Below are 15330 nucleotides of genomic sequence, written 5' to 3'. Positions count from 1 at the left end.
AATGAATACCAGCAGTGCTACTCAAAGTAATTAGTGCAGGAATGTACAGTAAGAATGGAACAGTTTTAAAGTCACACCAACCCCACAACAGCATTACAGCATTGCAAAGATTCACAATGACTCAAATAAAACAACAACTTTTTATGTAACACATACAGTATAAAAGAACATTTATTGTTGTTGTTATTAAATATTTCTATCATCAGGGAAACTTCTGTGTTATTAAAAATTGTAACTGAGGTCTCACTAAACATGTTCACACTGTAACTATAACTGCCACTCCTATTAATCCTGTTCTGCATTTTTCATCTTGTAAGATACAAGAATATTCTTATTATTACAATATTTACATTACAACAATGGAGAAATAACAGGTAAAATAGGTTTTACTGGCCAAAATATACATTGTAATTCAAAAGGTTTGGGTCAGAAAGGATTTTATTTTTTTTATTTTTTATTTTTTTTATGTTAGTCTCTTATGCTTACCAAGACTGCATTTGTTCAATCCAAAATAATAATAATAATAATAATAATAATAATAATAATAATAAAGCCAAAGTTTTGTAATTTAATTTAAATATTTAAAATTTAAGCAGCCATAATTCTAGTCTTCAGTGTCACATGATCCTTCAGAAATCATTCTTATAGGCTGATTTGCTGATAAGTTATTGTTTTTTATTATTTTTTTTTTGTTATTTTTTTGGTGCTTAATGTATTAGTGTGATTGTCTGAGACTGAGTCATTCTTAACTGCCACGATATGCTACATTTTGGAAGGTGCTGGTGGGTCCTTTGTAGAGTGGATTATTAGCCTAAAAGATGAGAGAGATTTTTATTAATAACCAGTGATGCAAATATATATAAATAATAATGAGAACGCTAGCATATCTGTAAATCCCACTTTGACCACTTGGTGTCGAGATTGTGTTCTATCCAGAATGTTGATCCTAATCTTTTCACACATCTGTGATTCTGTGACAGAGTTATTTTGCCTGAGATCAGACTGTGCATGGTAGACAGTCTTAGAGGAAGTAAGACTAACCTACAACAAATGCTGATAACACTTGTCAGGATGTGGTTGGATAAAAAAGTGACTTTAACACACACCCACCGTGAACACACACCCGGAGCAGTGAGCACGAGCAGCCATTTATGCTGCGGCGCCCAGGGAGCAGTTGGGAGTTCGGTGCCTTGCTCAAGGGCACCTTAGTCGTGGTATTGCTGGCCTGAAACTCGAACCCACAACCTTAGGGTTAGGAGTCAAACTCTCTAACCACTAGGCCACGACTTCCCCTGACTTAGCACCATACAAATACAGTCTTACCTCTTCCCATTTAGTTCTGGCTTTCTCCTCCTCAAACTTGGCAAATTCATGACGGTCGTGAATGGTGATCAGAAGCTTCCACACCAGGAGTGCAGCCAGTCCCAGCAGCAGGATCGCACCAGCAACCGAAAGAGTGACCACCAAGACATCAGGACCCTTAGGACACTCTGAACATAAATCAGCCATGACCAAAGATTCATTCTTAAAGAAAAGTTCATATTGTATATTCAGTTTCCATTTCAATTGATCTTTTTAGTATCTATTATTCTGTCCAGTAATTTTAAAAGAAGTACAGATACAGAGAGTTTATCAGCATGAGCGAAGTTTGACAACTACATGTCGCATGTTGTCTCCCTCTGCCCTATCTTTCCTCTCACCTGGTTCTTTAACAAGATAGAGGAAGGATTTTCCAATGGCATCTTCATAATACTGGAAGTTCTGAATGCAGTTATCCTCATCCTTGTAGCTGCAGTTCACTGCATTCTTCTCATGAAAGACTGAAGAGAACAAATGATATTAACTCAGCAACAACTGAACAAAATATACTGCATGAAGAACTATAGTCACATATACAGTAGTCATAAATAAATGAACCTGTGGTAAATAGTGGATATACTGTTATATGCAATTATTCAGGGGAAGTTGTGGTCTAGTGGTTAGAGAGTTTGACTCCTAACCCTAAGGTTGTGGGTTCGAGTCTTGCAAGGCAAGGCACTGAACCCCCAACTGCTCCCCAGGTGCCGCAGCATAAATGGCTGCTGTGTGTGTGTGTGTGTGTGTAGTGATGATAATAATAAGAAATGTTTTGTGAGCATCAAATCAGCATATCTGAATGACTTCTGAAGGATCATGTGACACTGAAGACTGGAGAAATGATGCTCTGAAAATTCAGTTTTGGCATCACAGGAATAAATTACATTTTAAAATATATTCAAATAGGAGTATGTTCACAGTATTACTGTTTTACTGTTATATATATATATATATATATATATATATATATATATATATATATATATATATATATATATATATATATATATATATATATATATATATATATATATTTATATATATATATTTAAAAAACATTATAAAAAATTACCACCCCAAAGATTTAAATGGTACTGTATACCCTAAAAGAGATTTATATATGTATTATGGATTGGTTGGAGGCAGAGATTACCCAGCTCAGTCACCAGCTTCATCTCGTCTCTGCAGATGTGATTGCAGTTCTTCTCATACAGATCCCCTCTCTTATAATGTTTACACTCCACACACTCCCTGCAGAAACACACAGCACCTAAACATACTTACTGTCTATATATATAAATAAATCTAAACTATGCCTAAAACACAATTTTTGCATATCGTTGTAAATGATTAAAACTGAATCATTATTTCATTTATTTATGAAAAAAAAAAAAAATTGTTCTTCAGGTTCTGCAATTCTTTTAATATCAGAACATTCATTCTCATACAGAAAAACCTGCCAACACACACTCACTTTTTGATGGTGCAGGTATCTGGGCAGGTGGGGCACTTCTCACAGGTTGATCCATAGGCTCCTGGCTGTGTGCACTCACAGACGCCACACTGACAGTGGCCACGCCCACTACACAGCATTCCTCCACTTCCCATGCAGGCGACTGTGCGGGTCGAACAGTTACAGCTCTCGCCGGACCATCCAGAGCTACACTGACAGGTCCCACAGTTGCACTCACCATTGCCTAACAGAGACAAAAAACATGGCTGTTAATAAACTATGGGAAAATATGGTGATTATGAAGTTCAGCCAAAATTAACATTTGAAAAAATGTATGGCATAAATGTTGGCACAAAATGAGGTGAAGTAAACATTCACTGTCATGATGGGGGTTAAGATTATTTAATGTTTTTTAAAGAAGTCTCTTATGCACACCAAGGCTGCATTCATTTAATCAATACACGAAAACAGTAATATTGTGAAATATTATTAAAATTTAAAATAACTGTTTTCTATTTTCCTATATTGCAAAATTCTATTTTAATACAAGCTGAATTTTTAGCAGACATTACATTCTGCAGTATCACATGATCCTTCAGAAATCATTCAAGAACCATTTCTTATTTTAATAAAGGTTGAAAACAGTTATGCCACTTAATATTTTAGTGGGAAATGTGACAGTTGTTTTTACTGTCCCTTGTGGTCAATTTAATGCATCAACAGTAATTAAACGTATTAGTTTCTTTAAAAAAAGAAAAAAAAAATCTTATACTGACCCCAAATTTTTCAACTGTATTGTATGAAAATATTTATTCTAATTTTTTCCCACAATAAGTGTGTCAATTCTGATGAATTTTGAAACATGGTGTTACGTAATGCTCACTTAATGTTTGTTACTGAAGCAACATCAACATTTCCCAAGCCAACACATTCATTTCAACACAGAGAATACAGCATAAAACCAGAAGCTTTCAACCTGGTTTATCTATTACGTGCCTGTGTGTGTGTTTTACTGTGAGTATGTTTTAAGTTATTTATACCCAGGTGCTATACTTGCTGACTCTGATTCTTCGTGTAGATTAAACACCCACCTACCAACTCAAAGATAAGCTATTGTGTGAGAAAACAATTTTCACAAGGTAGTTAAACAGAAAAACCTATCCCACATACTACTGAAATCTCACTTTTCAAACTAACATATCATTTTATGCATTCAACTTCTTGTTTAACTGAAGAGAAAATAAGACGTGAACAACTTGAATCATGAAACAGGCTTCAGGGCCAGGCTAAGCAGGTGATGCACACAGACATGCAAAATTGAAGATCATTCATCTATCAAACCCAGCAGATCTGAGTCAGACTGAGTAAGATTGGTTCTAAATGTGGATTGAATTGCCTAATAAGGTGAAACACTGTCCCTGTGATGAGGCAAGAACAAAAAGCAGTGTGTAATTCTCACAAACACACAATGTTACATTTATTGTAACACTGTTTTTCTTTTTCTTCAAGGCCATTGAGTCAAGACATGTCTAACCTCACCTGAACATATTTGTCCTTTGGAACGGAGGCAGTTGAAGTCATCACATTCACAGTACGGCCCCCAAACCTTCCCAAAATCAACTGGGCGACAGGCACACTGGCCGCACACACAGTCTCCGCGCCCACTACAAACCAGCGCCGCTGAGTCGGGGCTACAGCTGTTTTGTTGGGTGGGTTTATCTTCATTCTCGGAGCACTCGCATCGAGAGCCCAGTCGGCCTGGATCGCACAGGCACATGCCACACTCCAGGGTACCGTTGCCGTGGTGACAGGACGGGCTGGCGGGCACAGAGGACTGCTGACAGTCACATTCACAAACAAAGTCCACAGTCACCTGAAGGGTGTCTTTAAAGCCTGTTGGCTTCACCAAGAAGGTCCGGTTCTTCTCTTTGGGACAGCCGTGAAGTTTTGCCTCAATGCTAAATGAAACCTATGGAAGAGTAATATAAAGGAGAGATAAAAAGCAAAAGGTCATGGTTCAATTCCCAGAGAATGCATGAACTGATAAAATGTATAGATGGAACGCAATCTAAGTCGCATTTAAAAAAAAAAAACATCTGCCAAATGCTGACACTTTAATGTCAGCATTTACGCTCCCATTTCAGTCATATGCAAAGCATGCTGGGAACTGAAACCCACCCATGCCATTTCAGTGCAACAAAAATGATAGTCCCAACACAACTGATTTAAATTAAACTTAAAGTTTTACATATCTAAGTGGACTGAACACAATACAATTGTGATAAAAAAAATATTCAGCAATTGTGTTGCTTTAGCTCATTTTAATTAAGTAAACTGAACAATAAGCAAAAATAATTTTTCCAGTTTATGAATCAGATGCTGACCATATCTCCGATTTTGAGTCCGGCACAGGACTGGACACCTGCAATGACCTCTCCATCCAGGCATGTTGCATTGATAAACAGAGATAACTCATCCGGCACACCCAGCAGCTCCAGCTCAACCTTAGACCTGATCTTCTACAAAGACAAATGACGCAGAGACCAAAGGTCAACCTCTCTGAATTTTCTCTTTATTTCAGTTTAATTCCTACTTGCTTGAAATGGTCAAAGATATCAAATTAAATATTCAAACGCAAACAAACAAGTTCTCATAACTCAGAGGTTGTATTAAATCCTGGCAAAGTGACTAACCGCATATGCATCCAGAATGAGTTGCACAACATTTCCAGAGTCTTTAGACAGCGTTCCGACCGCAGAGCCAGGAATCAGCTCGCTGTAGTTCTGTGAGAATGCAGGAAACATGACAACATCCCATAAACATGTAGAAATGTGTGCATGTTATACACAGAGACATATTGTACATATGTGTTTGACAAAAATATAGAAACTCACACGATATAATGGCACCATATTGTTGGTTACAGCAAAGATGAGGTTGATGTTGTTCTCAGATAATTTGTCCGCGATCATACCAAGTGAAGGATAGTCCTACAAAAAACACAGAAAAATCTATGTATTGTCAATGAGCCATCTCTCTCTCTCTCTCTCTCTCTCTCTCTCTCTCTCTCTCTCTTTCTCTCTCTGATTTTTTGTTTTACAAGAATGCTCATCAAGGCTGCATTTATGAGATTAAACATACAGTAAAAACATTAATGTTGTGAAATACTATTAAAATAATAAATAGTTTCATATTTTAAAAGATCCTATTTATTCCTCTGATGGCAAATCTGTCAAATGATCCATCAGAAATCATTCTAATATGCTGATTTGGTTCTCCAGAAACATTTCCATTCATTATAAAGGTTGAAAACAACTGTGCTGCTTAAGAGAGCGAGCGAGAGAGAGAGATTTGCCCAGTATATGTTTGGCTGACCAGTATAGTGGACTTGTCATATTCATTGATGTTGTTGATGTGGCACTCTCCATCATGGGGCTGGACGATTCCAGCCAGCCTGGCATCCAAAGCCAAATGACTTCTGTCATCACTTGTGAAGATCAGCAAATGAGATGCATCAGGCCTCCATCCAATTTTGTCCTGGAAAAAAGTGAAATACACAAATGTAAAAAGAACAAACCCAGAAGGCTAATGTTCTCTCAGGAATATCCTAGGGTTAATTAAAAAGTTAATTAAAAAAGCGGACTTTGGGACTATTAACAGAACAGATTTACTCAGATTGTTTGTGGGTTTCTGTTTGTCTGAGTATTTTGAGTCACCTTGCATACTACTGCTTGCATGATAGCATCAAATCCACCCTCAGGGATATCTCTGTTACTAGACACTTTCTGTTTCTTCACTTCTTCTGTGAACTGCTCTACCTGCTCCGTCAGAGACAGTACATTACGGAAGCTGAATTGAGGTGGGCAGGGTTTAGGAGATCTACACCAGTCAGAACACAGTAGGGAGACAGGAAACTTACTCACTCACTCTATTTGTCATGTGCTTTTTTATTGTGAAATGTAGGTGAGCTTACTTATAACAAGGATTCCGGATGGCTTCTTCAGGGTAAATGAACATGTAAGGTGAGAGCAGTTTGTCTACAAAAGCTCCAAATCCCATGCGCAGATTACTGGTGACGACCCGTAAAGCACTGACCAGATCTTTGCCCAGTGCATAAAGCTTCTGCAGGTCGTCCTTCATGGTATTGGTCATGTCCATCAGGTAGTACAGGTCCACTGGGTAACCAGCTGCTTGCTTCACAGTGACAGTGAATTTCTTTGGATCGTCTAAAGAGAAATGGGACAGAAGAAAAGGTTAAAAGGTTTTTATAGGATTTCAGTTTGAAGACAACCTCATTCTTTGACATATTTTGGCAGAAATCAATATGAATGTTTTTGATAACATGACCTGTTTGGGGTCAGAGAAGCCCCAATGCCCATTTACTAACTCAAGAAACACTTCATGACTTCACCACATGACGTTTTCTACTTGTATGATTTCATAAACAGTTAATAGACAGATCTTAAAATGAAACCAGTAATAACATGCTGTAAAAATACTCTGATGATAAATCTGTTTATGAAATCATACAAGTAGGAAAAGTTCAAATTAAAAAAGTTGCAATGAAAAACATGTCATTGAATTGCACTGGGAAATATGAGTTCAGGGGTATATGTATCTGTTATGAACACATATTATGTTTTGTAGTAAGAGCATACCTGGCCTGAGGGTCAGGTGGATTTTTTGTGGTTGGATCTGAGTGATGTCATCTGAACCCCCTGCCTTGTCACTCAGGGGTACATCCTCTAGTATCCTCATATTGCTAACTGGAAACTCAATAAACTTCACGCCACAACCAAACTGAATGAGACTGTCTCTGAGATCACAACGGGACAAACTCGACCCTCCCTTCCCAAAGATCTGACAGATACACATACAAATATTGAAAATAATCAGAGGGAAGCATTTCCAGCAGCCAACTGTGTGTCTATGCAGGAGTGTTCATTCATGTATGTGGAGGGAATTTAGTTTCTTACCTCCTGAGAGCACCAGGCACAGGTCGGATGCATCAATAAACATTCTTTGCAGGTACGCACTCCTCTGGAATTGCAAATGTTAGAGCCTAGAAACAAGACCATCATTCATTTCACATATATGCTTTAAGTGGCTTCTTTCTGTTTAGAAATTTCTTTAAGGTTCTATTTTTACAGCCTCTTAAGTGTGTTGAAACAAGCGAAACAGTAATCAAATGCAGGAAAAAAAATGCAGCAGCAGCACACACACATTCTTCTTATTTTAACTAAAGATACAATAACAAAAAGCAAACTTACCCGCAGCTATGGAAATTAGAAGTAAAACTGGCATCCAAACTTCTAACAAATTCAGTCCCATTATAATAGATCCAAACTACTGAAGGCCTCCTGCTGTAGCAGCTCTGTTTTCTCTCTGATGTACAACCTAGAGTTTAAACTGCCATTCTGTGACATACATGGACACATGACCTTATGTGTTTCAGCATTTCACAAACGCAATCTGTTTCATCAAGATGCAAGGAAATGTGTAACCACAGGCAAGTTAATACTCAACAAATAAACACTGAATGACAGCTTGGGAACTCTACATTTTACGTGCACATACAGATAAAAGTGCAGTGTGGAATTCAATAAGTTCTTTTATTCAACAGCTTCCACTGTTTTATACAAGTCACTGCCTTACAAAGAATCATCAAAACAAATCATTCTTTTTGGCACAACAGCCTATTAAATGTGGGACATGTATTCTGCTTGTTTGTTCTATTTATCCATTTATTATGTATGAAAGTTGAACTAACTGTTTGGTACCATCTAGTGGTCATATTAATGTTGCAGAAAAGCATTCCAAACATTCACCTCCACTATGTTGACTGCATTCACAGTAAATTTCTGCATTTCTCTCCTGCATCGGGTGACAATTTTACATGATTTTAGCTCAAAACTTGTCAGATAAAGCAGTAAATAAAAGCAGTAAAAAAGTATAGCATGGTCATGTATTATAAAATATGTAACATATTACATATATTATTATTATTATTATTATTATGTTTGGAGTATGAATTAGATTTTTACATTGTGACTCATATATAAGATATATAAAAGAGAGAAAATAATGAAAAGTAGTAAACTCAGTAAACACAAGGAGAGAATCATAGACAGATGTTTTGAATTGTGCACTAATTCATGTGTGCATGCTCCTGAATTTTTTATTATTTGGCCAATTATTTTATATAACCATCCAGCGCTGACACTGCACAGCTGATTCACTGCTTGTACAATTTAATCTTTTATGAAACAGGTTAGCTCTGTGAATCTCTCTCTTTTCCTCTCTCTCTTTCCATCCCTCTACTCATCTCCATTTTTACAGTCCATTAAAAGAAGTGGAAATGGAGGAAAGTATAAAAGGGCAGTAAAACTCATATCTCAGCGCTGAGCAGGAGACAGAAGTCTGAGACAGTTCTCAGATCTCCTCTATACAGAAATATAATGCTATATGCCTTCCTCACACTTCCCTCTTCCTGTTTTCCTTCCTTCACCTTTGCTTGTTTAACAGATGTAAATATTGCTTTATGTTTACGATGTATAATGTTGTGTATCACTCATTCTGTGGTCTTCGTGATACTTGTATCTGTGTGCATGGTACGCCAAATGAATCAGAGAATAATTAAGACTGATCTTTAAAATGCAAATGTTTAAAATGTTCACTACACTATAATTTTGTTATATTTATATAGTGGCTTTAGTCTGATATGCTTACATCTCTTGTAAAAGGAACAGCGAGTCTGCCTTAGATGGTGAGATGTTTTGCATGCAGCATAATTATTATTATTTTAAATCAGTTATGATCAAAGAATATTTTTTTTTCTCATTTTTCTCATCAAAGCCGAGTGAATAAGCCTTGTTATTTGCTTTAGAGAGTTAAAAGGAAAAATTAGGCAATGGAATTATTACTTTTGACTCTGTCTAAACACAGCCCTTCTGTAAACATTTCAAAGTTGCATCATACTCCACAACTCACTCAAGTTTTGCTTTTATATAATGCATAAAATATCTTCATTTTGTATACATTTTTGTACACATATGTAATGCAAATATATCATCGGTTACATATAGCCTATACTTCTACCTCAGGAATATAGACTATAATTTTGTAGAATGCTAAAAAAAATATTAATTTCTTTTCTCTGACTTATAAAATTTTAACTGTTTTTTTAATACTATCATGCTATTCTTTCCTAAAATCAGAGTTTTCTTAATGTCCATGTGTCCAATTTATAATTAAAAAATGAAGAGAAAAAAGGATTCCCACAGATAAAATGCATCATTGAATAACAAAAACTTATTGAAGATGCATGAAGAAGCAAATATGCAATATATGCGTTTAACCATTTAGCTTTTTTATGCAACCTTTTTTTTCATATATTTTTTTTTTTTTTTTCATAATTGGCCAGTTATTTGTGTTCTGAATGTCTGACCTTTAAAGATAAATAAAGAAATGCAATGAAATGTTTTAAACAGCTTTATTCAATTCAGCATGCTGCACAACTTCAGGTTTGCAAGTCAAAACAGTTTATTATAAAATACTCCATGCAGCATTGAGGTCTTTACCCAGAAAGTGCCTGACACACCGAGCACCGCGCATGCAGAGGGAGAGACGTCAGCCGGTGTGATCGGGGAAGTGCAAGTGCGCCACCAGATGAGCGTCTCCCCCCTCACGTGCTCTCGGCCACAAGTTAAAATAGAAGAAAAATAGATGACATCTTCAAAATCAAAACAATTCAAGCTGTATTTCAAGGTGCAAAAGTCACCGTTCACAAATCAACATGCTTTTGAAAGTGATTGTCTAGTACTACAAATCAGGATGGTGGGACTGGGGAAGTCAGAACCCCTCACCACCAAAAGAGAGTCAATATATAAGAATCTTAGGGTTTTAGTAATTTTTTTTTTTAATGCAAGCATATAAATTTCAACAGGGTTTTCAGTAATAATAAAAGTTATACCGTTTTGTAATGTCTCTACATTTTTCTAATCCAAAGGAAGTAACCATGGCAACACATTGCTCATATACTTTCCATTACGACCAATTTTGTGCGGGTACTTCGAAAAAGCACAAGTTATAGTTTATCACTTGTTAAAAGTATTTTAGATAATCAACTTTTAGAATAGTTGCACCAAAGTAGGCTACAATTTTCGTTTCGTCAGCCTATAATTTGCAGACTTTAATAAACATAATGCAATACATACTTTGATTTTTTTTTTCTGAGGTAAAAACGTGTAAACACTTCACTGTAAAAAATCACAAGCAAAATTACCTCAAATACAAAAAGCTACGTAAACATTAATAAATACATTCTCATTTCGTAAACGTGCAGCTGTAGCTCTATCTGTCCTCTTTGCTTCAGTTCCTCCACCTCGACTTTTCTTTCCAGAACGCAAAGGGAGTGAAAATGTAAGTTGCATATCTTCGGCTCCCAGTCTGAGGACAACCGGGTGTCACGCGGTCCCGCAGCCCGGTTACAGGTGACACCCGCGGCTAACTCAGTCCGATCATCACCGCCTCCACGTCTTTGGATGGTCTCCGGTCCTTGACCAGAAAGTTGATCATACTTTCGGACTTGATCATGAGGTTGCAACCGAGAAAGAAGATCCCGAACATCACCGTGAGAGAAAGAACGCACAGCACCGCGATCTGCACCACGCGCGTAACGAACAGCTTGCGTTCTTCCTGAGCGAGAACTAAAGACCCGCCACCGTCGCTTGCGGTTACCTCGCTCCCGTTCCCCGTGCAGCAATCAACTAGTGTCCCCGCGAGCTCTTGACTGCGGTTGAGCAGAACGCCGTGCGTAAACACCGTGTGGTTAAAAAACGTTCCGTTCATCCTGAGCGAAGACGCAGAAAACAGAAGCTGAAGACAATCGAGCCTCTTATGGCATCAACTCACTTTCTGCAACTGCCTGTTGAATCGAGTAAGTTTCATAAGGGAAAAAAGTAATAAAAGTATCTCCTAAAATCAATTGATGGTTCATACCATCAAACTACACGCGAACTGGACAAAATAGTGCTTGATTCTCTCACAACTAGCAGTCAATAGATGTCTTAACGAGCACGATGAGCGCTCAAGGCACTTGTAAAGCAAATGCTACTCAGCTGAGACCTGCGCGCAGGTTTGGTGCGCGCTTGTGCTCCATGTGGAAGAGGGTGGGTGGGGGGCTCGGGAGCGAGAGCGCGCGCCATCAGCCTGGATGTCTCCACGGAGACAGTTCACTGTCAGCAGAGCTCGAGAGGGTCTTCTAATCAATGGGATCCAATGGTCAAAAATGTCATCCCAAATCACCAGAAGCCTACGCCTTGAGCTGGACGCAACTCTATGATTTGTAAAGTAAAGTGCTTTTGGAAGACTTTCAAACTCATTTAGACCTAGTCAGACCCAGCGTTTATTCCAATGGACATCATCTTTTGTAGCGTTTCTGAAGTGAAGCCAAGTGCAAAAACTTTTCTCTTATTTTTATTTATTTATTTATTTATTTATTTGGTGAATATCATATAATATACATCCAGCTTTTATGGCTCATATATCATAAGTGTATCATACTCCAGAAGGATAAAACAAAAATAATTCTTATTCAAAGGCCCAAACTGAGTAAACCTATGCACTCTGCTGATATTTATGTTTAGCAGACTACTTAAATAAAATGCATAAAAATATCAGTTGTCACTCTGTGTCTCCCAATAATATGTCCTAAGATGATATTTAAATGCTTAGTTTTATGAATAAAGCTTTTGTGGGGGTAATGCAATACAAGACGATGATGATTGAGAGATTTTGATACTCATATTTTATCATGATTTAAAAAAAAAATCAGTAAACATTTCTCAGCAAAAACATGTGTACCAGGACAAGGCCTTTTATTTGTTAAAGGTAACCTATTATGCCCCTTTCTACAAGATGTAATATAAGTCTCAGGTGTCCCCAGAATGTGTCTGTGAAGTTTCAGCTCAAAATACCCCACAGATCATTTATTATATCATTTTGAAAGTGTCTATTTTTTAGAGAAAGCAGAAACACACTGTTTTTGTGTATGTATTTTTACATTTAGATTTTACTTTTAGTCATTTAGCAGATGCTTTTATCCAAAGCGACTTACAAATGAGGACAGTGGAAGTAATCAAAATCCACAAAAGAGCAATGATATATAAGTGCTATAACAAGTCTCAGTTAGCTTAATGCAGTAAAGTATATTTAAATGCAAATGAGCTGCTGCTCCCTGCCCCCTTTTCCAGAATAGCGCTGTGCCTTTACAGCTCATATGTCAGAAAAAATAATAATAAAACATATGTTTGATTTTGATTATTATGTCTGTCATGCTGAAATCATGTGCTTAAAAGCCATTTTAGTTTAAACTTCTGCTATAGGGTTTTCTGAGTGCACACATCCAAAGCACACGCACAGAAAGCGGCTGTCACACAGCATGTGAGTACTAAAAGGTTTGAACTGGTAGAACTGGTACACCGTTGTCACTTGTGAAAACACAGTGGCTGCGCCGTGGGTGGAAATGTGCAGATTAAGGCGCGGTGCTATTATAATAAGATCCCTTTGCCACGTCACAAAGGGAGAGAAATCTAACCCACTCTATATTTCTTACCAAAGGCTTGCCAAAAAAAAGTTACCGGGTTAATCTTTTTCACATTTCCTGGGTTGGTTGATGCACCAGGGACCCAATTATAGCACTTAAACATGAAAAAAGTCAGATTTTCATGATATGTATCCTTTAAAAAAGTATAAACTCTATCAGACAACAGAAAGCATGTAGTAGATTGTATACAACAGGTTTTTGATCATGTTGATCATTTAGATGCCTAAGAAATTCATGTAGTAAATGTGATACAGTAGCATTTATGTGGTTAAAGTACTCCAAAATAATACTAATAATACAGTTGTAAAGTAGAAGTGAAAACAATAGCAACTGGTCTTACTGTAATTTCTTATACAGGACATATACATTTTAAAATGATGTTCATTGTGATAGATGGCGGGTTTTAATTTATGTGAAAGAAGTATGCTGTCACAGGAAAAATATTTTGCTACAGGTAGGTCACCTAAAACCTAGCTTCATATAACATCTAGCTATATTAACTGGTTTAATCAAGTCAAAATATAATGTAATGATTATATTTACTTAATATTTATTTAAACTTACGCCATCAAAAGCTATTTTAATGGTCAAATCAAGCAGAAACAGCACCTCCCATCTCGAAATTTGTGGGAATGTTTTCAGCGGAAAGTTTTATATTAGTTCCCAGAATGTTCTGCTAAAAGGTAATATAACATTCTCTAAAAACATTCTAAGAATGTGCATTGATAACATTGTTAGAACATTACCCTCTAACATTCTAATAAAGCTTCTCATCACACTAGATGTGGACTTACATAGCTCAGAAGCCACATTTTGTTTGAAAGTGAAAACACAACCTTTTTATGATGTCAAGCTCCAGCATAAATAACTCCCAAAACAGCAGTACCAGCTTCACTTATAAACCAGATTTTTTATTTTATTTCTGACATTCATTTACAAAAGGTCTTATTGAGATTAACAGAGGTTTAGATGTTGATGGTTTATTGAAAATAATAGTTTGGTTTTACATCACCATTATGGTGATCAGTTGTTAGGCAGTTTGACTCAAACTTTTCAATGTTAGTGTTCATTTGGCTGCTGTAACTGTTTGTTACAGCAAAAACGGAGCAAAAATGTGATCAGGTGACTTTGACTACTTGCTGATGTCAATAAGATATCATCTAGAGTCTAATTTATTCTATTAATTTCATATTAGTGACTTTAGTAAATGCATTTCAACAGCATAAGATCCAACAGTCTTAATCAGATAATCTGTATTTATTTCTATACTTTATAAGTCAAATTGTTTGCAAATCACTTTGAACTACTGAATGCTTGGACACACACAGACATCAAGAATTTGTGTGTGTTTTTAGAGAATGGTGACATGCTTCATGTCTCAGTTTTTTTTTGGATCCATGGAGGAGTTTTGCGAGATGCACCCAGAATACATTGCAGCATGAAGCATGTCACCATTGTTGAGACTCATATACTGATTCTTGATGTTTGTGACAAAGTAGTTTTTTTTTTTTTTTTTTTAAGCGATCTGATTTCAATTCTGCTGGGTCTCAGTCTGTTAAACCATTGCTATAATAATAAGTAATGTGCAACTAATACCATAGATAAGACTGTGTGAAACCAGATTATCAGACTGCTACGTGATGATATCTTCATTACCAGCAAGCAACAGCATCATCTAATCACATATTCTCTTGCTGTTTTGGCAATAACAATCAACAGCAGCTAGAGAAATGCATTAAAAAGTCAATTGTCAAATTGTCCCAACTAAATCTAACACTGATTACCATAATGGTGACATCAAACCAAACAATTACTTTTATACAGACATCAACATCTAAATCTCTGTTAATCTCAATAAGATCTTTTGTAAATGTATGACAGAAATAAAGTAAATATGTGAAGTTGGAATACTATT

At 36.6% G+C, this 15330-nt stretch overlaps 1 protein-coding gene across 1 annotated transcript; it reads right to left on the bottom strand.

Moving 5' to 3' along the window:
- Nucleotides 1–689: 689 nt before the first annotated feature.
- Nucleotides 690–8237, bottom strand: LOC109054657 (integrin beta-3-like). The gene is made up of 15 exons (XM_042727332.1): nucleotides 8080–8237; nucleotides 7786–7871; nucleotides 7468–7669; nucleotides 6783–7035; nucleotides 6526–6688; nucleotides 6185–6346; nucleotides 5704–5799; nucleotides 5503–5592; nucleotides 5194–5328; nucleotides 4349–4778; nucleotides 2831–3053; nucleotides 2510–2607; nucleotides 1701–1820; nucleotides 1324–1490; nucleotides 690–811 (listed from the first exon to the last, which is right to left on the bottom strand). The coding sequence occupies exons 1-15, from the start codon at nucleotides 8138–8140 to the stop codon at nucleotides 746–748; spliced, it is 2352 nt and encodes a 783-aa protein (XP_042583266.1). The 5' UTR covers nucleotides 8141–8237; the 3' UTR covers nucleotides 690–745.
- Between the last annotated feature and the right edge of the window lie 7093 nt (nucleotides 8238–15330).

This window comes from Cyprinus carpio, chromosome A3 (assembly GCF_018340385.1).
Source record: "Cyprinus carpio isolate SPL01 chromosome A3, ASM1834038v1, whole genome shotgun sequence".
NCBI lineage: Eukaryota > Metazoa > Chordata > Actinopteri > Cypriniformes > Cyprinidae > Cyprinus > Cyprinus carpio.
The sequence above is the reverse complement of the archived record's forward strand: the minus strand, read 5'-3'. Positions and strand labels throughout refer to the sequence as shown.

Coding starts and splice junctions, on each gene's coding strand:
- LOC109054657 (XM_042727332.1), bottom strand. CDS start 8,140: ATGGGACTGAATTTGTTAGAAGTTTGGATGCCAGTTTTACTTCTAATT. Junction 7,036..7,467: donor CCACCTGACCCTCAGGCCAG/GTATGCTCTTAC, acceptor ATTTCTCTTTAG/ACGATCCAAAGAAATTCACT. Junction 4,779..5,193: donor GACTCAAAATCGGAGATATG/GTCAGCATCTGA, acceptor ACTCTTCCATAG/GTTTCATTTAGCATTGAGGC.